Source organism: Camelus dromedarius, chromosome 14 (assembly GCF_036321535.1).
Source record: "Camelus dromedarius isolate mCamDro1 chromosome 14, mCamDro1.pat, whole genome shotgun sequence".
Lineage (NCBI taxonomy): Eukaryota > Metazoa > Chordata > Mammalia > Artiodactyla > Camelidae > Camelus > Camelus dromedarius.
Window position 1 is genome coordinate 52,198,960 of NC_087449.1, and position 22,952 is coordinate 52,221,911.

Here is a 22,952-nt window from a genome sequence, read left to right on the forward strand (position 1 = left end):
AAATACATATATGCATTTGTATATATAATATTCATTAAGTGTCCACCGGGGGAACATGGGAGTGGTTATTGTGATGCCCACTTCCTCCAGCAGGTCTCCCAGAATGGGAGGAGAGTGGCCAACAGCATCCTCACCCCTCCCCATCATTCTTTCCTGGCTCCTCCCAAGGATGCTTCTCTAACCATCCTCCACCACCCGCCCCCACCTCTCGGCTAGCACCCCTGGAAGGCATCAAACTTCACTGTTTATTCTTCTGGCTTCTAAATTCCCATCCTTTTTCTCATCGCCTATCCTTTTATCTGCAACTCTTCTGGAATCCGATGTTTCCACCCTCTCCTGCTGTCTTCTGTACTGGAACTCCGCTTAATCCTCCCCAACTGAAACTTTCTCCTATTTTCAAGTTTCCACTTCTGTGAACAGCCCCCATGTCCTGGCACCACGCTCCTGATGTTTACTGCCAATCACCGGACTGCCCCCTCTTCCCTCTGAGAGCTTCCCCATCTGTCCCCCATCTCTACTGCCCTCCCACTGCCCGGGTTTCAGTCCCTGCCCAGGATCTTCTGCAAGCCTCCTCTTCCCTGTCTCCTGCTCTCCACACTCAGCAACCCCCCTACCCAGCCCTTTACTGCACAGCTGTCAGAGAGCCCTTTCAACACCCTACTTTTAGCTGTCATTCCTCAGCTTTGGAAGGTGCCAGGGGGAACCCTCCGAGCCTTTAACGAATCTGTTCCAAACCAGCCCAGCTTAGACACTCACTGACAGGTGTCTCCTCACCTCCCAAGACAGTCCACCCTCCTTTGGGCTGCCTAACCCACAGAACCCCTATATGGCTTGGACTGGTCTTTGTCTCCTCCATCCTTACAGCTCTGCCTACAGGCTCTGCTTCCTGTCCCTTCAACACCCTAGTCCATCTGTGCTCCCTGCTTCTGGCTGCAGAATGCCTTCCCCACCCGCTGCCACCCCGCCAGGGGTTCAATGCCTCTGCACTGGCCAGTCTCCAGGTTAAGCCCCCATGGTTGAGGCCCCAGATCTGGGTTAAAATTCTGGTTCTGTCACACAGTCCCCTGTGGCCTTGGGTCAATGACAATCTCTGTAAGCCTCACTCACTCTGTCCCTTTGTAAAACAGGGACAGTGGCAGCCATCTCATAGGACTGTCATAAGGAGAGTTTCCTTTTTCTTGCCTCCAGCATCAGTTCTCCCTTTCTGTCGGTCACAGCCCTGTGTGCTCCAGTGGGGGCTCTGGAGCCCAGCTGCTGGGTTTGATCCTGGTTCCGCTCTTCCTACCTCTGTGATCTTGAGCAGATCACATCACTTCTCTGTGCTCTTTTTCTCATCTTAAAGTGGGGATGAGAGCACCTGGCTCATGCACTGTGGTGAGGATAAATGAGACACTTGATCAGCACACAGTAAGCGCTCAGTAACAGCTGGTGATTTGTACGGTACCTGTTTGTGTCCCGTTTCCCCAAGGCTGACTTAAAAGTCTGCTGAGGGGAAGCAGGCAGGCCTTAAAACTTTTCTATCCATTCTGCTGTTTGTCTTCCTCACTGGAACTCACCCACTCCTACCAACTCCCAGGTAGACTCCAATATGCAAATCAGATTTTTGAAAATGGAATTGTTCGGAAGAGGGGAGGGGGCACCTCTGCCTTGCCCTGCAGAAACCCCTGTGTGGAAACCACAGCACTGCAGGGTCTGCGATGAGCTGACAGACACCTGATCAGGGCCGTGAGGGCTGCAGCTAGAACTGTCCTCAGGCCATCCTCAGGGTGAACACAGGGCTCTCAGGACCCAGAGACCAAATCCTTTGCTAGTTTAACTAAAGTGATACCTGGCATAACCTGGCAAGTTTAGTAAAGACTTCAGCAAGGAAGTGGCTTTTAAGTTGGCCTGGAGAAGGAAGGGCATGATTTTGATTTCAACAGGTGGAGAGCAGGTGCTGCTCTGGCTGGTTGGAGAGTGGGATGCACTGAGAGTGAGAGACTGCAGGTCCAGAAGGCCATGGAGAAGCAGAGGCACCACGGAGGATGTCAGTGACCTGATCACCAGGGGTCACACAAGGAACTTGGCTACATGATCAATGGATGTGGTGGGGGCCGGGGCTGGAGCAACTCCCATGGCTTATGCTGAACTGTGTAGCCCTGGTTGAGGGGCCAGGTCCACGGCTCTGGTCTGTCCAGCCCTAAACTCCCAATCCTACTGCCAATTTCCTCCCAACAGGGAATATGGGAGGGGTTTTAGTACTCACCTGCCTCGAGGAGAAAACTCTGGTATGGTGGAGGAGGCGTGGGGAGGCACTCCCAGAGGTCAGGCTCAGAGTAGGATATCCCAAAGGGATGCTGACTTCCTGTAAGCTCCAGGCACTGGCTGAGGACTCAACCATGTCCCTGGTAAGCAGGCCCCTTGCCAGGGGCAGAGGAACCAAGTTCGCCAAGAAGATAGGAGCTGGCCGAAGGGAGCGCATGTCTTCAGTGGAAGCAGGGACCACCGAAGGGAGAAACAAGGACAAGGCACGGTCTGGAGTTAAAACTCTTTATTGTCCTGCCCAGGGAGCCCCGCACAAAGGAATCCTTGGAGTGGGGGTGAGGGGGGCAGCACAGGCCCTTTCCACAACTGGAAGAGAAGGGGGAGCCATGGTAGGTGGGAGGAAACGGCTTCACTTCAGCTCCCCGATGGCTCTCTGATGGCCTCCTGATGTCTCAGACCCAAGGGGTGCCATCACCAGTGCGAGGCCTATACCTGGGGCCAGGGCCAAGTTTCGTTTACATCACTCTGACCTGGGGGTCACTCTGGATACATCACTGTCACTCATCTCTCCAGCCTGGTTGGGGAGCCCAGGCCCTGAACTGCAAGGGGAGATGGGCCCAAGTGCTTGGAGGCCCTGGGAGAGTAGGAAGAGGGGGCAGCATGGGCAGGAGGACTCCAGGAGTGGGGCACAAACTACCCCTAGTGCAACTTCTGGCAAACATCTGAAGGGGGCCCATCAGTGCTACTGGACCATTCTAGAGGCCAGTGATGAAGGCCCCAGGGCAGCTGAGCTCCTGGAGACTTCTTGGTGTACCCTCCCCCACTGTGGGACCAGAGCCCTGGCAGGAGGAGGGGCTTCAAATCCAGCTCTGGCCCCTGTGCTGCCTTGTCCGGTGGGTCCAAACATCCTTCCCTCCCCAACCAGGCATGGGGCTGAGGCAGAGCGAGCCCAGCAGGCAGTGGCAGACACAGCTCTACAGAGGGGAGCTAAGGCTTTTCCAACGGATGAACAAAGGCTGCCTCAAGGGTGGGGGTCACGAGCCCGGGGAGACAGGGATAGGGAGCTTCCGAGCAACCAGTGAGACACAACATGTAAACGCCCTCACCCCATGCTTATCCTCTGCCTTAGTCCGTCCCGCCACCCAGACCCCTGGGTCAAACCAGCAGGCCCATCCCTGCCTTTTGGGGCAAGGAGAAAGAATCTGGAACCAAAAGGGATGGCAGCTGCCTCCTCAGAAGTCTGGTGGGCCCAGGGCCACGGGCAGCCATCACCGGAGGTTAAAGACCAGGCTGACAGTTAGGATGATGCCCAGGAGGAGGACGAAGGGTAGCCAAGTCTTCACAAAGGCGCCGACGCTGATGGAGAGAGAGGGGAGTATGGGAGGGAAGGGCCCAGGACACTGTCCACCCCCAAATCCACTAAGGAAGCTCCTGGAACCACTCCCTCACCCCCAAACTTGGCCAACTGTGGGACTGGGCCAGACCTGAAGCCCATTATGGAGGACCACCACCTATGGCCCTGGGCAGGGGCTGCTGCAGGTCCCTGGGGGAGATGTGACACCTGTCTGGGTGGGTACAGGAGACATGCCCACCTTCTGGGCCTTCCTGACTCCATCCACATCACCCCTGTGTCTGGGGAGAGGTCTCCAGTGAGAAGACCAGGAACTCTTCAGTCTGGGTGGAGAAGCCAGGAGTGCCCTCTGCCCACAGCCCACTGGGATGGGAGGGGTCAGAGAGAGTCAGCACAGCATTGTGGCTGGAGCCAAGGCGTGGGAGTCAGGGCCCTGGGTTCACCCGAGCTCTGCCTCAGTCTCTGTGGGACCACAGTTAAGGTCTTCTCAGGGGACCTCTAAAAAGCCTTTGGGCCAAAAAAGACCCCGAGACTCTCCTTTTCAGAAGCTCTTAATAATGACTGCAGCTAAAGGAAAGCCTGGAGAGGCAGCCAGGTTAGCCCAGGTGTGTGCTGGCTCCCAAGTGGACGGGTCACTCATCCTCTCTGAGCTCCCTTTACCTGTGGGCTGGAACTAAGAACTTTGACCTCACAGGTCGTGAGGCTGTGGCTTCAAATGTCCTCCCATGCCATCACTGGGGCCCACCTGCCCAGAAGCCTGCCTCTGACAAGAGATGCTGGGCAGGGACCTTGTGGGGTGGTCACCCACCCTCTTTTGTGGGTCTACCCGTTCACTTGACCTGAGTGTGGGGCTCTGTACGTTCAGCCTCCCAGATAATGGGAATCATTATCCCCATTTTACCATGGGCAGCTGCAGCTTAGAGAGGCCAAGGCAGCTACCCAAGATCTCAGTGAGCAAGGGACAGAGCTGGGTCTGGGACTCAGGTGGAGCTGGACTTCTGCACAGCTACCTCCTTCCCCACAAGGAACTCAGTTAGTTGTTTGAGATCCTTTGTGGCTCCAACCAGCACCTGCTTTGTCCCTGCTGGCTGAAGGACTCCAGAGATGGCCCTGTTGGGATCCTGGGGTAGGCAGCCCAGGGGAGGGTGGCGGAGGCAGGTGACGGGCCGCTCACCTGACGTACTTCCCATAGAGCAGGCAGAAGAAGCAGAGCGTCACCATGTTCCAGTTGGTGCTGTTGTTGTAGCGCATCAGGTTCAGGGCCAAGGCCACATGCGAGTGGCAGTTGTCACAGCAGAGACTGTGCTGGGGATGCAGGAAGGGCTGGGTCAGGCCAGGCTGTGGGGAGCCTCCCACCCTGGCTCCCGCCCTCGGGAGCAGCCCGCTTACCATGCGGTGCTTGTATTCCTCGGAGGCGTCATGCACAGCTGTGTCCCATGCATTGGGCCCACTGGCGTACACCTGAGCTGGGTCCAGCTTCCAGTACCTGAGGGGAGAGGGGGGTTCTGGGCACTGGCTCAGCTCCACGAATGTTCCCTGATGCCTGCTCTGTGCAGGGCTCTGAGCTGGGTGCTGAGGCTACAGGGGTGAGCCAGGTCCAGGGAAAGAGCCACGCAGAAGACGACTGTAACAGTGTGACATGCCCACTGCCACGTGGATCCTGGAAGGATATGAACCCACTCAGCGGCTTCCTGGGGTGACACCTGAGTCCAGTCTGAAGGAAGAAGGATTAATTAGCCAGGCACAGAATGGGGAGTAAATATTCTAGGCAAAGGAAGAGTTTGAACAGAAGGAGAGGCACAAAACTGTGCAGTGTGTATCAGAAGTTAAGTGACTGGGCCCTGCTGGAGGATTCAGAGGGAGGAAAAGGGGGATGCAGGTGGGGCCATGTCATGGAAGACTTGAGTGTCATCCTGAGGAATGTATCTGTCAGAAAGCATTCTCCCCTTCTCCCCACACGGGAGACTAGGGTGAGTGAGACAACAGCCAGTGGAGCTAAAGCTCATGAACCTCAAGCAGGGTGACACCCCAAAGGGCCTTGGGTCAGGGGGCGGGGATGTCAGAGCGCCCTCTGGCTGCTATGTGGGGAATGAATGGCTTGGTGGAGAAGTCTACAGACTAGACCAGTGAGAAACCACTGTGGCTGAGGCTTGGGCTGCTCAGGGGTTCCTGCCTGGAAAGCGGTGCCCTTTTAACTCTCGCTAAAGAGCAGTCTGGCAACAGACGCTCAGCCCAGAGGCCCTTGGCTCACATTCCACCTGCCTGAGGAAGTCAACAGGGGTCAGGGATTCCCGCTCCATGCTATCTCTGCTATGTGTGACACTGTCTCCTTGGGCCCTACCCTGCTGGGTGCTGCCTTGGGCAACAGAGCACCTGATGCTATTCTGAGCAGACTGATGACTGAGGCACTGTCACCAGGCCCACGGCTGAGGTGGCTCCCAAGACAGAAAAAATGAAGTCTAAAAACCCCATGCAAACCAGCAATAGCTCCCAGAGGGTCTGAACTGCTTTTACTCTCTCCATCCAGAGCTTTCCAGCAGAGTTCCAAACAATGCCTCCATTACACCTGAAAAGGCGTGTTTGCTCCTTGAGAGGCAGGAGAAAAAGTCAAGGTTTTGGAGTGAGACAGACCTGCACGTGAGTCCCAGCTCTGCCACTTCTTGTGTGATCCTGACCAAGTTCCTTCCTTTTCCTCACCTTTCCAATGGAGCTGAAAACACGACCTTGCAGAGCTGAGGCAAAGCCTAGATGGCCTGTGGGTAAAGGACCCAGCCAGGGAATGGAGCAGGAGGTGTGCAGTACAAGGCCAGACACTCTGACAGACCCTGGCTGTCCCTCCCCACCCCCCATCCTCAGGCTGCTGGCTCCTGCTGTGTCCCAGAAGGCCTGGCCTGCTGCTCCAGGCAGGAGGAACCTGGCTCTAGGGCCAGTCACATGGATGTTCATCACTTACTTGGCAGGCTTCCCAAAGGCCATGTTGTCTTCCTGTTGAGGGATAAGAGCAGAAGTCAGTGGGGAACCTGCATCCAGCCCAAAATACAGTGCTGGGCTGATGGTAGAAGTGTAGTGACTTAGAAGGAAGTATGTTGGGCAATGGGCAGAAGTGAGGCCAGGCCCTGCGCAGGGGCCGGCACAGTATCTGAAGGGCCATCAGCAGCTTTTCTGTGTGAAGAAGGCAGTGCGGCAGGAGCGCACAGATCAATCCACCTGGAGACCAGACTCTGGGTGCAGTAACGACCGGCCCTCTGTGTGGCTCCCAGCTAATTCTCTCACCCTCTCTGGGCCTCATTTTCTCCAAGTTCTCTGGACAACCTCTGATCTTTGCCCACAGGGAGGTAGTCTCCTTCGTGGTGTGAATGAGGACACCCTCTGACCTCCCGCCCCCACAGTGGTGGCCCACATGGGATCTGGCACTCTGAGAGCAGTCAGGGCAGGATCGAGGAGGGCAGCAGGGATGAGGGGAGAGACACAGTGGCTGGGCCTCGAGAGAACTCCTATGAGGAAGGTGTTTTAGCTAAGTCCCAGACCTGCCACATAAGATGTGAGGTACAGGAGTTATGCAGGGACAGATTCTGAGCTCAGAATCTGCTGACAGAGCTGGGCAAAGATGAGTGATCATTAAAGTATGTGACAGTGCAATAATGGATGTCAAATGCCTTTGCGGTGTTAGGATGATCATGACAACTATTAATATAAACAGGTTGGTGCCGCCACCCCATTCATCCCAGCCTCTGATGCAGATGAAGCTGCCGCTGCGAGATAGGCAGGATGCTGCCTGCTCATCTGGAGAAAGTCCACTGACCTTTCTCGAGCACATCCCCCGGGAACAGACCTGAGAACACAGCTGGTTGATTCTAGGAGGCCCACCCCCTCTTCTCCATGGCCACACCCAGGAAACCATGGCTGCCTCCCCTAAGACCCCACCTTGTGACTCCCACCTTCTGAAGGTCCAGAGCTCTGGTTCCTGGATGGTCTGACTCTCCACTCTTGCCTCTAACCCCTACCCATGTCTTGGTACCCCAGGGGTGGGCAAAGGGCTGGGTCAGTTACTTAAGAATCCTTCTGGCCACACTGCCCTCCCAGCCTGTCCTGGAGGCAAGAAAAGGGGAAAATGGGTCAAAAACTGGTGAGGAACAGAGGGCCAGGGCCAGGACTGCATGGTATCTGCATTATTCTGGGTATTGGGGAGACAGGAAGGCTGCCTGCAGGTAAGATAGGCCAGCCTTCCAATTAATACTTGAAACCCTCCAGAAGGGTGCAGAATGGGGACTCACCGACACAAAGTAGGGGCCAGCGAAGTCCCGAATGACTCCTGTGGATGTGCAGATGCCCATGTGGCCGATGATAGGGAAAAACCACCTGAAAGAAAAAAAGACACGGAAGGGTCAGAGCTGGCGGGGTGGGGGGTCTTTCAGCTGGTCAGACAGATGCAGGGGACACTCCATCCAGAGTGAGAGCATATGAATAAATGCTGTGTGAGGAGTGCCCATCAGGGTGGCTGGAGGGGCCAGGGAAGGACAGAGGGGCAAGGGCAAACAAACAGCAGAGTGGGGTACCAGAGCACCCCATGGAATGGTTAAACTCTAAGGACAGTAACACCAAGCGTGGTGATGCCGCAGAGGAAGTGGTGCTCTCCTTCACTGCTGCTGGGACCAAACATTCTTCCCACAACTCTGGAAAACTGGCAATATACCCTCTTCCTCAGCAATTCCACTTCAGAGTACACACCCAACAGAAACGAATGCCTGCATCCACCAAAATCATGGACAAGAACATTCACAGTACCTTTATTCAAAATACCTGGAAACATCATTTGTCAAAACTTGGTGAACTGCACACTTAAAAAGTATGCACTTTATTGTGTGTAAATTATAGCTCAATAAAGTTGATTAAAAAAGTGACTAGAAATAATCCACATACCCAACAATAGTGAAATGAGTAAGTAAACTGCAGTACAGTCATACAATGAAATAGTAGGTAACAATGAAAAAGCATAAACTTCTGCAACACACAATAGATTCTCACAGATGTAAGGCGGAACAAAAGAAACCTTACACAAGAGTGCATGCATATAATTCTGTTTATATGAAGTTCAAGAAAAGGCTAAACACTCATCTATTGAGCTGGAGGGCAAAAGAGGGGTTATTTCTGTGGCAGAACTGACTGGCACGAGGGAGCCCTCTGGATATTGGAAATCTTCTCCCTCTTGACCTGAGTGACATGAGTGTACATATAGGCAAAAATTCATGGAGCTGGATACTTAGATTAGTACACTTTATGGTATATCTTATACCTCAGTAGAAAAATTTAAAAATAATGTGGGGGATGGATTTAAAACAGTATGCGTGTGTGCGTGCGTGTGCATGTGTGTGTGTGTACTGGGGGAGGGGGGAGCTCAGAAGGCCTTTCTGAGGAAATGATGAAGAAACGGTATGTGCAAAGGCACAAATCAGGACAAGAGCATGGTGTGTTCCAGGAACTGAAAGTTCACATTTTTAAAAGCTACGGGCATTTAAAAAAATCCCAAATCTCAGTTGGACCCCACTGTGCAAAACACACAGGAACTCCAGATCTGTCTGCAGTCTGAGAACCATGGCTCTACAGGGCCTACGTGCTGGACAGACTGAACTAGTTTAAGAAGGACTCACAGGGGAAGAAGAAAAAAAGATTCAGAGGGCCAACAGCCAAGTGCTGACCTTAAGGCTGCACCTGCTAGGGAGGGGAAGGCAAAACCTACAGAGATGCGGCCCAAGGAAACGACTATGTGGGGCCAGGGAAGAGTCAGCAAAGACTTCACACAGGAGGTGACTTTTAACCTTGACCTGTGAAAGAATAGGCTGTCAACAGGCAGAAGGCAAAACTCCAAAGCAGCAAAGTGCTGCATGTGACTGGAGAATGGGAGGGGGGCCGGAGCAGAGGGAAGGAGGGTGGGCAGTTCAGAGGCTATTCTGGAATACTGGCAAGAGACGACGGTGACCCTGACTGGAACACTGGCAGTTGGTGGTGAGAAGCAGATGGCTTCGGAAGATCTTTAAAAAGAAGCCTGGGCAGTTTTATGACAGTCAGGATAGACAGAGCTCTTCCACATCTGCGGTCTGAGCACCTGAAAGGGTGGTGAGGCCAGAGTGTTCTTTTAAGAACATGATTCAGATTCCGTCATTCCCCTGCTTAACATTCACTAAGGGCTTCGTATTACACTCAAAATACACTTCAAACTCCTCCCTACAGCTTGGCCCTACTCACCCCTTGAAGTCACCTCACTCTATCTAGCTACACTGCCTACTTCTGGTTTGTCAAACACACCAAATCCTCCCATCTTCATGCTTTTTTTGGCATTTGTCTCCATCCAGGACCCTCTTCTCCTCGAGCTTCGCACAGCTGGCTGCTTCTTATCATTTAGGCCTCAGCTCAACCACTTCAGAGCTCTTCCTTGACAATGCCTCCTAGAGTGGCCACACACCCCAGGAAACCCCGGCCCCATTACTCTGCTTTAACTTCTTCAGAGTATCTACTACTATCTGAAATGATCTTGTTTACTTACATGATTACTGTCTTTCCCCACTAGTATGTAAGCTCCAAGGAAGCTGGGATTTTCCCTTACTTATGAATTAGAGTAGCCCCCAAGACAGTGCCTGGCACACACCTGGAGCTGAGTATTCCTTGACTAAATGAGGACAATGAATGAATGCCCTACATCTAAAAGTGGAGTGAGGCTCTGAAGTCAGACCTGGGATGAGTTTTGACTTTATTTTGGGCAGGTTCTCACTCATTTCCCATCTATGTCAGTGAGAGGTGAACAGGAATGATAATGATCTTGTGAGGGGCTATTGTGAAGACTGAATAGGATATGCTTGCAAAGTGCTTAGCACACAGCCTTGCACTTGGTAGCTGCTCAGTGTTATCAGGAGGTGTTCAATAAATATGTGCTATTTGACTGGCTGGATGGGTGTAGAATAGGTTGCTGAAGACCCGTTGTAGCCACAAGATAGACACTCAGAATAATGGGAAAGTAGCTCCTCCGGCTTCTCAGACCCTAATCTCAAGACCCATCTCCTCCTCCTACCCCTAGTTCCTTTCATCTGGTGGGGGAGAAGTCTGGCTTTGACTGGTACTCCACATAACCACAGCTGCACTGGAAATGAGAATAAAGGCTGGAGACAACGGCAGAGCCTGTGCCTGGGGAAGCCCCAGAGAAGAAACTCCAAGTACCTGTCAGTCTGGAGGCTCCAAAGCTGCTTTGCGGATACTATCTACTCAGACGTAGTATGTTATAGGTCCTTAGTAACTATTTATTGAATGAATGAGTTACTGACCCTGGAGCTCTACCTGGTAAGGTAGACTATCCAGTGGAAAAAGCCCTATGTTGGTTTCTAAGCCTTTGTTCCCTCATCTATAAAATGGGGATGACAGTACCCCCATAAGGACTGAATGAGATATAAGGTTGATATAAGGACTGAATGAGAGTGTATAATATAAAATGTTTAGAACAGAGCCTGGAACAGAGTAAGTATCCAATCTTAGCTCTGTTTGTATTAGTAGCAGTAGATGTTATATGACTTTTCTTGCAGAATTATCAACATCTCTGAGGGGACAAATAGGTAGCTCTCTGGATTCAGTTGCCTCCTCTCTGATCCCCCCTCTGAAATCAGGTGGCACTTTCTTGTGCCACATCTATTGCCAGCTCTGAACTTTAGGTCAGAAATCATTACAATGCACTACAATGGTTAGTTCACCGGTCCCTTCTCCCTCCTTCTGGAGGGCAAGTCCCCTGATGGGAACATAAGTCCTTTGACAGGTACACTGTGGGCTTACTCATCTTATGAACCCACCTGTACATAGATCTGAATAGAAATGGGGTATGAGCTGCTTCTGGCCCAGATGACTGGGAATCACAATGTCTTCACTGGACTTGGCTACCAGCTCTCTGAAGAGCAGAGGACTCCACAAATGTGTTTTTGAGAACAGGGAAAAACCAGAGATCTCTGGATAATAAGACAAGTTTTAGCAAAACCAATACATTCCCTCCTAGTTAATTTCACATTAACATTTTATTTTCTTCATGGTACTAATTACTATCAGTTCTTTTATTAGTTTACTTGTTATTGTCTATCTTCTTCCACCATGACTTAAACTCTGTGAGATCAAGGATCATACCTGCTCTATTCACTACTGTATAATCTTATCACCTAGAACTACTCTAAGCACATAGGAGTCACTCAGCAGGTGTGTTAAAAAGAACACTGAATGAATCAATGAAAACACTAATCTTAAAACTTTTATTTTTAAAGGATTCAGACTTGGATGTTCTTAAACAGATGCATAAGCATTGAAATCAAAACAGCAAGTATTTTAACATAACACAAGAATTTAGGATCAGCAATATATAAGGCCCAAAACCATCCCTTCTCCACTCCCTTGGCGGTTTTTGATAGAGGGAGCAAATCTATCCCATCAGGTGAGAGGGGATAGGAGGTAGTTAAAAGAGAGCAAGTAATAGAGTCAGAAAACTGAGTTTGGAATGCCTTTGCTTATTGTCCTGTGAACCTGATCAAGACATTTAATGGTATAGCTTCATCACCTGAAAACAGAATTCCTACCTTACAAAGTGGCTGTGAAACTCAGAAAATGGGTGTGAAAGACCTTGGCTAACTGTCTAGCACTGTGAGAAGTGGTTATTATCCGCTGTCGAGGCTGAAGCAGGAGGGCAGACCAGCTCCCCTCATCCAGGAGCTCCTTGCTAAAAAGGCGCCAGCAGTACCAGAGCACCTGCGTTCTCTTCTGACAAAGGCTGATGCCATAGAAAGAACCCTGGTCTGGGAGGCAGCCACCCTGAGGCCTAAGCCAGCTTGCAAATGAGACGTGTGTGAGTGATTTCCAACCTCTGGGGGGTCCTTCCACTGACATCTCAGGAGTCGGTGAGGTCCTAGCCAAACTCCCATTCTTGCCTCCAGACCCAGCCGGATGTCTTGCGTGTAAGTGATCAGCAAGCATTTCTTTAATGAATGAATAAACCAGTGAATGAATGAAGACGTCTCTCTCTGACCCGGTTAGGGAACACTATTCTGTACGGCCACAGGTCCTGAGCTTCCCAACCACTGAACCTTTCTCACAGTCTTTTTCCCTGATTAGACCAGGTGTAATGAGGGCGGGGAGCCTGTCCCATCTGTCAGCAGAACTGGCACCGCGCGGGTGGCGGGGTTCTGGTGAACCCCGGACTCGCAAGAAGGGTTCGCTGCGCGTCGGGGCCGGATTCTGGCCCGGGGCCGCCCGAAGATGCCGCGCGGGGCCCGGTTCTCCTGGTCCCGAGTGGACGCCAGAGGAGACTCACGTGAGCACTGGGATGGGCGTCCACACCACGCAGTAGGGGAACCGGCTCCGCTCCACGTCCATGGCGCCGCCGCCTGCGCCGCTAAAATGCTTCTGGTCCGTCTCGGCCGCCGTCGGCGCCTCCACTTCCGCCATCCCGGGCGGGGGTGGCGGCGGTGGCGGCAACAAGAGCGGCGAACTCCCTTCCGCTTCCGCCATGCTGCGCGCGCCCCGTTCAGGCCTGCTGCTTGCTCGGTGGCGTCACTTCCCGGAGGTGGAGTCCGCCTGGCTTGGCCTTCCCCCCGGGAATAGGAGCCGCGTCCCTCTGGGCCGGGCAGGCCTGGGCCCCCTCCTTCGGCACCAGCCAGCCCAGAGTGTTTGCGCCTGCGTTACTAAACTGAAGGGATGCCCTCAGGTGGCGCGCAGTCTAGGGCGGGAGGCTAACCGAGAACTCTATACTGAAGTACGCTGAGGGCTCCTAAGAGGTGTGATACAGTCTCTGTTGAGCGCTTGTTAGGTGCCAAACACTGTTTTAATCCCCATAAGCTGGTTAGACATGCGAATTTAGATATTTCCCCCAATTTACAAGTCAGAAACAGGCTTAAGAGGTAAGCGGCACGACACAAACCCCGGCTGCCTCCCTTATCTTTTTCATTCTATGATCTCTCACGAGGTGATGTTAGCATAAAGGAAAGATGGACTAAAATAATGCGTGGCGTGTGTGTAGAGGCAGGAAAGATTTGCCTGAAGATATCTGAGCTAAGTCTTGATGTTTGCCAGGTGGCTCGGGGATGAGGGTGGAGGGATGAGTGCAGTCGTGCAAAGAAAGGCCTTGCAGAGCACAGTGTGCAGGAGTGTGAATATCACCTTGGCTGGAGTAAATCACAAGCCTTAGATGTGATCCGATCCCTTCATTGTACAAATGGGAAAACAGGCTCAGGGAGGTTAAATAATTATCTGAGGTCACACACTGCCACGTAAAGAAGCTAGGCTCAAATCTTGGATTCTTTGGCTTCTTTACGGGTGCCAAGACAGACAAAATGGAATCTGCTGGGTTGGGAAGGGGTAATGGGAGAACAAAGAAAAAAGGCAGAAGCTACATATCAGGCTAGAGGGAGGCATGGACAAACCCAGTCAGGAAGGTGGGAGCTATACCTTTTGGGGAAGATTTTTCTTCCACTGAATTAACCTCCCTCAATGCTGAGCTATAGAAAGACTACTGTCCTGTTTTTAGCACCTAATATTTTAATGCATTTGGTGGGGCGGTGCAGCATGTCTGTCTCTGTTATGGAAGGTCTAAGATCTTTAATTTCAGTAGCTGGCACTGTTCCTAGTGCAGAGCAGATGCCCACTAGATGTTTGCTGATTTACTGAATGACCGATTGGATGTTTTATAAAGGCTTCACAGATATCACAGCTGAAAATGATTTTAACCCAGAATTCTTTGAGTATGTTTGTCCCTCTCCTGTAACCCATGTGTAGTGTATGATCATTGAAGGGCAACAACCAGCATCTGGCATAAGTATGAAATAGATTAGGTGCGCAGTATATGTTTGTTGAGTGAATAAATTACATTTTGATTCAATCACTATAGCTGTCTCATCTCTTCTGGATCACAGGCTCCATGGAAGGTCTATACCTTAGACATTCCTCTGCTGTCACTGTCAACCCATAATTCTAGCAAAGGGCTGGAGTGTGCCCTTTAAACATTTATTGCATGTATGAATGCATAAACAACCAAAGTCTTTTTTAGGGTCTGCCACAGATTTGGTAGTACTAACACAAGTACACATTTAATCTGGCAATCTTTGCAGGCTTCCCACTGCACTTGAATAAAACACAGATATACCACGGCTTACAAGTCCCTGCATTATACTCTTTTTCTTACTTGTTCACTGTACTACAGCCACCCTGGCCTTTTCTCATTTCCTCTCATGTGCCATGCTGTCATACCCCATGGACTTGGCACACACTCTTCTGCTTGAACCCCTTTCCCCACCATACTGGCTAGCTTTCATTCATCTTTCAAGTCTCAGATTAAATGTCACTTTCTCAGAGAGCTCTTCCTTGCCTCCTTATCTCAATTAGAAAGCCCCCAATCTCCCCTGGAATACCGTTTTTTCCCTTCATAGCACATCTGTGGCTCTGTATTGTTGGACTCCCTCATTAGGCTGGAAACTCCTAGAGAGCAGACACTGTATTTGTCTTGTTCACTTCTGTAAACCCAGTGCTTAGTAGTGTCTAGCACATAGCATCTGCTTAATAAATGTTTGCTAAATTGAATGAATGGCAAACATATAAGCTTGGTATCATATGCTAGCTACAGACAGTCTGAGGGCAGGAACCTAGCTTGTCACCTGCTACCTTGCAGTGCCCCCAAAGTTTTTTTAAGGGGCCCATGGATGTTGGCAGGCACAATGCTCAGGAGTAGGGTCTGACCAGAGAGCTCTAGCCCCCTTCCCTATGGCTTGCATCCTTCTATCCTTGGCCCAGGCAGCTGCAGAAGCAGGGGCATGAGGAGGGCCAGTACCTGGAGGGAGAAACCAGTTCCTTCTGACTCCTCTTGGAGCCTCTCTCCCAGGCTTGTCCCGATCACAGCCATGCACAGGACCCCTCTCACGTGTACATGTCACCTTGGTTCTCTTACCTGATGTAAAAGCCTCCTTGGCCTGTGTCCTTGCTTCCTCTGCTGCTGCCACCCCTGTCACCCACAGACAGATGGGAAATCGCCACCAAAGACTTAACGCTCCCTTCCAGGCTCAGAGGATCCCAGCAGGGTCCTGGAAGAAGCTCCTATGACAGAGAGCTCAGGAAAGGATTCATAGAGCTCATGGCTACCCCTCCCCCAACACACAACCCGACCTAAAATAGGAATGACCATCTGGATCCACTTATAGGACTGGTTGGGGGAGGGAAGGATGGCAGAGCTGTAACCATCAAGCTAGGAAAGCTTGGAGGGTAAGATGCTGCTTTTTGAAGGGTGAACTTGGGGCACGTCCTCTTTTGGTGGGAGGCAGGGCACCCCTTCAATCGGCTGCAGGTGTAAGTCCCCAGGGCTCACATATTCTTTCCACAAGCCTTCACTTCTCATCCTGGCATTCAAGGCTCCCATGGTCCGGCCCCAACCCCCAACCATCTTTTCCACCCTCATCTGTCTCCCTCAGGACTTAATTGGAGTTAACACCTCTGGGCTGTTTGCCCTTCAGAGAATGAGCCCTGCATTTCACACCTCATGTCTTTGCTCGCACTGTTCCTTCAGCAGAGTGCCCTTCCCCTGCTCTCCTACACCACTTTCAAGGTTTCCAGCAAATCCTCCCTCTTTGCTCCCAGAGCACGAAGGCTGTTTCTACCTACTGAATATTCATGTGTACTTGAATTAGCATTAGCTGTTTACATGTCTGTTTCCCCCAAGACCGTGAACTCCTTGAGAAGGGGACTGACTGGATCCACTGGATCCTGTAGTCAGCATGGCCCCTGGCAGATAGGAAGTGCTCAGGGTATGGCACCAGAGCTATTTGTTGACCATAGATGGTCTCCTTAAGGGCTCTGAGGAAGAATCACCTCAATCAATAATCCAGGGAAGCAGGGCTGAGCCTGGGGCAATCACAGCGCAAGTTGGAAGAGCTGCTGGGTGTGACGCAGTGTGTGTGTGTGTGTGTGTGAGTTCAGTGTCCTCTTTCTGCAGCCTTTCTGCTTCTGCTCCATTCATTACCTTCCCGGGCTCCTGGAGACTGCGATTCCGATTCCCCCCATTAAACCCTAAACTGTCTTCCTGGATGGCTCCAAACCTTTCCATGGTGGGGAGGGGACCAATGGGGCTGATACAAAGCAAGAAACCATTTGAGAACAGACCCTCTGACCCCTTTTAGACAGCAGAGTTTACAAAATGACTTCCTTCTCCATTCTATTTTGTAGATCAGCAGACTTACCCAGGATTATAGAAAGCACAGCTAGGACCAGAATCTAAGTGGGCTACACCCAGGAGGGCAGTAAAGCACGATGGTTAAGCATGTGACCTCAGGAGTCAGCCAGCAAGTCCAGGGTTGACCCTTGGCTCTGTCAGTGGTTGTCAGACCTTAGGAAAGTAACTGACCCTGTAGGGGGATCTGTTACCTTGGCCCTAAAATGGGAAATACTTGCAGGATAATTGTAAGGTCTATTTGATAGGCTATAGCTGAATAGCTCCTGGCCCAATATGAACACTCAATGTTGGCTATTACAGCAATTAAAACCACTCTTCCTCACAGCGAAAAAAAAATGTGACAATGAATATACATGTGTTCATGTATAACTGAAAAATTGTGCTCTAAACTGGAAGTTGACACAACATTGTAAAATGACTATAACTCAATAAAAAAATGTTAAAAAAAAAAAAAAACCCCACTCTTCACCATCATAGGACTCTTAACCACTTAAAAAGCACGTTGATGCACCATAATCTATGATTTGGAGCCTCCTTACAATGCAGTGAAGTAGTCAGAGCAGATACTGTGGCGCTTATTTTCTTGATGAGAAAAAAGAGCCCAGAAAGGTTTAGGAACTTTCCCAAAGTCTAAGCGTATATTAGACAGAGCTGGGATTTTGAACCTGGACCCTGGGCAATCTCTGTTGGTGAGCCCTTTTAGGGTCATTAAAGGGTGATAAGGCCAAGACCTGAGATTCTGTAAATCACCAAAAAAAAGGGTGCCAGCTATAGCCTCATTAGGACAGGACCTGTTTTATATATATAAAAAGAAATGGGTCACATGCAGGAGGCAGAACGTGGCCGAACAACAGTGCCTCAGGCCTGCAATCACATCCATCAGAATGCCTTCTTCCTGCCCACCTGCCCACCTGCCCTGCCAGTCCTGGAGCCTGGCCTGCAACCGGGGACTCCACAGCAGAATGTATGGGGAAGGACTCACAATTTCTAGTGAAATCCAATGTTCAGGGACCGTGTACGACCCCTGTATTTGCTATTCCACATTTTCCAGGTAATGTGGGGGGAGGGGCCCAGGACAGAGGGGACTAACCTGTTGTATGCATTTTTCATTAAGCCAGTGCCAGGCAAACAGGAGCTCAAGAAGCATCCTGACATTAAATGATTCTTAAGGACTTGGACTAGCAATCAAAGATTAGGGATCCAGTCCTGGTTTTGCATCTAATTCACTGGGGTCCTTAGGCAGCCCATTCCCTCTTCCTGCCCCTCTTTGGAACTCATTGTCCCTATTTGTACAATGTGGAGATAGGACTAAATCAGTGGTTCTCAGCTGTGGCCCTACATTAGAATGACTCTGGGATGCTTTAAAATAATGGATGGATGTTTGCCCCCTCCCCCATCCCCTCAGACCAGCTGAAACAGAATCTCTGGAGTGGGGCATTAGTAGTTTTTAAAGTAACCTGGGTGGTTTGGATGTGTAGCCAGGACCGAGAACCTCTGAGCTAGGTGATGTCTCATCTCAAGTTCTGCAACCACATTTCAGCATGCTCCTAAGCACAGAGACTGGCAGCAGGCCCCTGGGGCCACACCTACCCACCACAAACACAGGGGTTCCAATTCTAATGTCTGTTTTGCTCTACGTCCACCCTGTGGGCTTATCTGAGCCCCAGGCTCTCTCAGCAGGGCTGGGTCACACCTGCGGAAGCACATTAAAATTGGAGCACCTCAGACCTTTTCACTGTCTATAGTTTTGCCTTTTCCAGTTGGAATATTTGGAATCACAGGCTTTTCTTTCAGATTGGCTTCTTTCACTAAGCAATATGCATTTAAGCTTCCTTCATGTCTTTGTAGCTTGAGATTGCTCATTTCACTGAATAATATTCCATTGTATGGCTGTACCATGGTTTGTTTATCCATTCACCTTTTGAAGGACTTTTTGGTTGCTTCCAGTTTTTGGCAATTATTCATAAAGCTGTAAACATTCGTGTACAGGTTTTTGCATGGACGTAAGTTCAACTCATTTGGGTAAATACTAGGGAGAGCAATTGCTTGATCCCATGATAAAACTATATATATCTTTGTAAGAAACTGCCAAACTGTCTTCCAAATGGAAGAATTCTCACCAGCAATGAATGAGAGTTCCGGAGAGTGGTATCTCCGTTGATTTAATTTGCAATTCCCTAGTAATGTAACGCTGGGCATCTTTTCATGTGCTTATTAGTCACATGAATAGACTCCTTGGTGAGGTGTCTATTCAGATCTTTTGCTCATTTCTTAATTGGGCTGCTTGTTTTCATATTGTTGAGTTGTAAGAGTTTTGTATTTTCTCTCAGTCCTTGGCTTGTCTTTTCCATTCTCTTAACAGTGATTTCATAGAGCGTAAGTTTTTGAAGCCCAACTTACCAATTTTTTCTTTCATGGATTGTGCTTTTGATGTTGTATCTAAAACCTCATTGCTAAACCCAAGGTCACCTAGTTTTCTATGTTAGCTTCTAGAAATTTTATCAGTTTGTTTTTTACATTTAGTTCTATGATCCATTTTAATTTTTGTGACTGGTGTAGAGTCAGTGTTTAGATCCTTTTTTTTTTTGCATGTAGATGTCCAGTTGTTCCAGCACCTGGTACATCGTCCCTTCCTTGCCTGGTCTGGAAACGTCTTGAAGAAGCTTCTGCAGATTTCAATTTTGGAAGAATGACACCAGCCCACAGCACCTGCTTTATAGTATCACCTCTTGTGCTTCCGATAGGATCTCTTCCCTGTCTGTTCTTCTGTACTAACCTGAGTATGCCCTGCTGGCCTCAGCCTGGTTCTTTCCAAATGTGCAAACAGAATAATCACAAAATTTCACTGGTGAAACTACTGTTCCCATAGTACTGAACTACAGTTCCCAAACTGGGCATCAAGGCACCTTAGGGTGCCACAGCAAAGTTAGCACAGTAGGGTATTTTAAATTTGAGGGACACTCAGCATCTGTTGGCTACCGAGAGAACTTCTAGCTCAAGGTGGTTCACAGTTTCATCAATAGATTGCACTACATTCCTTTGATTATGTCATCTTTGAGAGGCTGTGTCTTTAGTGGTTCCTGTGATACAAAGCAAATGAAAGCCCATGTGGAAAAGGAAATGAGGATGGTGGTGTCCAATGTGATTAGAAAGTCTGACAAGTTTTACAGCACCCAACAAGCACTCAGAGTCGATTAGTTATTATAGTTATTTAAGAATGAAATAAAAATAGTTTCTTCTAACTTATATGTATTTTTTTTAAATGACTAACTTGGTAGGACATTAATTCTTAAAGTGATTTGGGCTTAACTAACAAGGTATTTCTTTTGGCTTAGGGGGTCCTTGAGAAAAACTACTGAGACACTAATGGTTCAGTGAGCTGAGAAAGTTTCGGAACCTCTGTTCTAAGAACTCCTCTAATCCAGGGCCCATCAAGAAACTGTAGGTTGTGAAATCAATTTCGTGGGTTATAATCAGCATTTTTCCTCCTTAATAAAATAGAATGGTAAATAGAACACATTGCATGTACCAAGGGTAAATGTTATTGTGTAAGATTCTTACATAATAAACTTAGGAGTATCTTGGGTCTCAATGTAAAATATATTATTTCCTGTTTGGGTTCTGATTTTAAAAGTCTGAAAAACCACTAAGACTCCAATCTCCTTATTTTACAGATGGGAAAACAACCCAGAGAGTGAAAGCTGATTATTGCAAATCACAGCCACCAGGCCTGGCTCTGCCCTTGGCCCTGCTAGGCTGAGTGGCTGCTGTCCACAGGGACCCTCCAAGGGAGGCCTCATTCTACCTGGTAGAGCTGTGGTTACACAAAGTCTCAGAGCCACAGAGGTGAGATACCCTCACTTTGATCCCAAGACCCATTTGCATCCCACAAACGCCACCAGCCACACCTAGAACAAAATGGTTTTAATCAATTGCGTCACCCTCACTCTCCTGGGAGCGGAGCAACAAAAAGGCTCGGCTCCTGCCCCCAGAGGACAGTAAGGCTTATGTGTCTCTCCACACTGCAGGGCCCAGGCTGGGCAGGCAGGGGCAGGAGGCAGGGAAGAGGGTGGGAGGCAGGGAGAGAGGAAATGGCGTGGCTCGAACACAGGAAAGCAAAGGGGCCCCTGCTGGTCCTTGGGCCCCAGGGCCCAGCCCCAGTGCTCCCGCTCTCCCCTCCCGGCTGGAGAAAGGTCTTGGAGAAGAGATGGGGAGCAAGTCCCAGCAGCAGGAGAAGCAGCAGCAGCTGTTTCCTTCACCAATAAATATACTTCATTACCAAGCTAGAAGAGAGGGGTGGATGGGGTGGAGAGGAAGGGGGAGGAGCTGCCACCTGTGTTGCTGGGATTAAAGCAATGACTAGATGGTGCCAGACCCCCCACCACTATCCTCACCACCCCTCATACCCCTCATCTTCTTAAAACTGTGAAAAAGCTTTTAACATGGTCCTCCGGTCTCCAGGGCTTCTCTGAAGCCTGACTGAGAGGAGGCACCTGGCAGAGACAGGGTGGAGGGAGGGAGGGAGGGAGGGAGGGAGGGAGGGAGGCCGCTTCTCTCCAGAGGCTGCAGCTGGAGGGCTGGAGCCAAGTGAGCGCTGAAAGGGGAGGGAGAGGGGAGGAAGGCTGAACCAACTACCGGGAGCAGCCCCTGAGCTGAGAGCCAAGGGGGTAAAGAGGGAGGCTTGGTGAGTGGTGGGGTGACTGCTGCATCCAGTGTAAAGCTCAGGCTGCTGAGGAGGGAGGGGGCTGAGTTAGGACTTTCCCATCTGAGTGGCTCAGGAGACCCACCCCTCCCCCCAGAGCAGCAGGGGACTAGAAAAGCCATCACTTCTTTGGTCTTTGTGGCGGCTCAGCATGTGGGGTGGGAGGGAGGGCAGAGAGGGCCTGGAAGGCCCTAGCAGGGAGTGCCACCTCAGCGAGAGTAGGCCTGGCTGGGAGCTCTGGCAGGAAGGTCACAGTGAGGCCAAAGAGCGCCCACCCCGAGGGAGGAGAGTGGCCCTTCCGAGTGCGAGTGCAGAAGGGCTGGCACAGATGGGTGGGGTATGATGCGGTGCCCCACCCTCTGCCAGGGCCCTTGGGAAAGGCTGAGCCCCTGAGAGCAGGCGCAGGACCCAGAGCCAGTGCCTGGGACGAGGGCAAGGATGCTGTACTGCAAGGAGGCAGTGGCCTGGCCATGCCTGCTCCAGGGCACACATCCTTACTTCTGTTTCCACCCTGACACAGTGGCTCTGGAGGAAGGGAGGGGACCCTATCCTGTTTCAAAACCTTCCCTGAAGACCACGAAGGAGCTAGCTTTGCCCGCCAGGAGCAAACGCAGCAAGTGGTCAAGGCTAGCCCTGACAGCCTGGGAATCCCACTCCTCGTCCTGCTGCCAACTGAAGGGTCGGGCAGTCCTTGAAGACAGCTTCAGCCCTTGCCTCCCCACCTGACACAGGCCAGTGCCCTCCAGGGACAGGGAAGTGGGAGGTGGGGGGCATATGGAGGAGCTTCCCCTCCTGCTCTGCTGCTCAGGGCTGGGGCCAGTCAAGGGCCAATCCGCCCAAAAGTCCGAAAGCCAGCAAGTTGTAGCAACCCCCACCCCAATGCCAAACTAACAAACAAAACAGGGAAAATGAAAAAATGGAGGGAAGGGGAAGACAAACTAAAACAGAACCCCCTGACCTCCTGCCCAGGCGAGGATCCAGCAACAGCAGGGGCTGGGCCAAGGCCGGGAGGCTCTAGCTGGGCCGGCACTGCACCTGGCCCTCGGAGCTGTCCTCGTCGTCCGAGGCCCCGGCGCCCCCACTGCTCAGGCCCGTGATCCGGTAGCCCATGTTGAGCAGCATCACCTCCAGCGGGTCCGCGTTCATGCGCCGCTGGTTGGCCTGGGACGCGCCCTCCATGTCCTCCACAACGCGGCCTGTGAGGTCTTCACTCTGGGCGGGGGGGACGACACCAGGACATACTGGAGGGGAAGGCACACATATTATGGGATATGTGTGCAGAGGCCACACACACAGAGCTGAGCGGTACATGTGGGGGGACACGTACACACCCGGGTGTACCCACATGTGTATAAGGCTGGAGGGGAACACATCCTGGGATGTATGCGGGACCCCCCCACCCCCCAGGACATGTGTGAGGGAGATGA

The 22,952-nt window shown here is 50.9% G+C and overlaps 2 protein-coding genes across 3 annotated transcripts in view; both read right to left on the reverse strand.

The window, feature by feature from the left end:
* Positions 1 to 2,515: 2,515 nt before the first annotated feature.
* Positions 2,516 to 13,135, reverse strand: TMEM222 (transmembrane protein 222). The gene is made up of 6 exons (XM_010993756.3): positions 12,924 to 13,135; positions 7,870 to 7,954; positions 6,549 to 6,580; positions 4,985 to 5,081; positions 4,770 to 4,900; positions 2,516 to 3,600 (listed from the first exon to the last, which is right to left on the reverse strand). Exons 1-6 carry the CDS (start codon positions 13,118 to 13,120, stop codon positions 3,513 to 3,515), a joined length of 630 nt encoding a protein of 209 aa, XP_010992058.2. The 5' UTR covers positions 13,121 to 13,135; the 3' UTR covers positions 2,516 to 3,512.
* A 7,597-nt stretch (positions 13,136 to 20,732) lies between these two features.
* The window catches only part of WDTC1 (WD and tetratricopeptide repeats 1), a 59,214-nt gene continuing 56,994 nt past the window's right edge, over positions 20,733 to 22,952 (reverse strand). For both annotated transcript variants that reach the window (XM_064493887.1, XM_064493886.1), the window contains exon 16: positions 20,733 to 22,737. In XM_064493887.1, the coding sequence (XP_064349957.1) occupies positions 22,540 to 22,737 (198 nt within the window). In that variant the 3' untranslated portion in view covers positions 20,733 to 22,539. The remainder of the gene's footprint in view (positions 22,738 to 22,952) is intronic.

Excerpts from the sequence above, each read along its gene's own strand:
- TMEM222 (XM_010993756.3), bottom strand. The coding sequence starts at position 13,120 with ATGGCGGAAGCGGAAGGGAGTTCGCCGCTCTTGTTGCCGCCACCGCCG. Across the intron at positions 7,955-12,923 it reads ACGCCCATCCCAGTGCTCAC|GTGGTTTTTCCCTATCATCG; the intron begins GTGAGTCTCCTC and ends TTTTTCTTTCAG. Across the intron at positions 3,601-4,769 it reads CTCTATGGGAAGTACGTCAG|CGTCGGCGCCTTTGTGAAGA; the intron begins GTGAGCGGCCCG and ends TCTCTCCATCAG.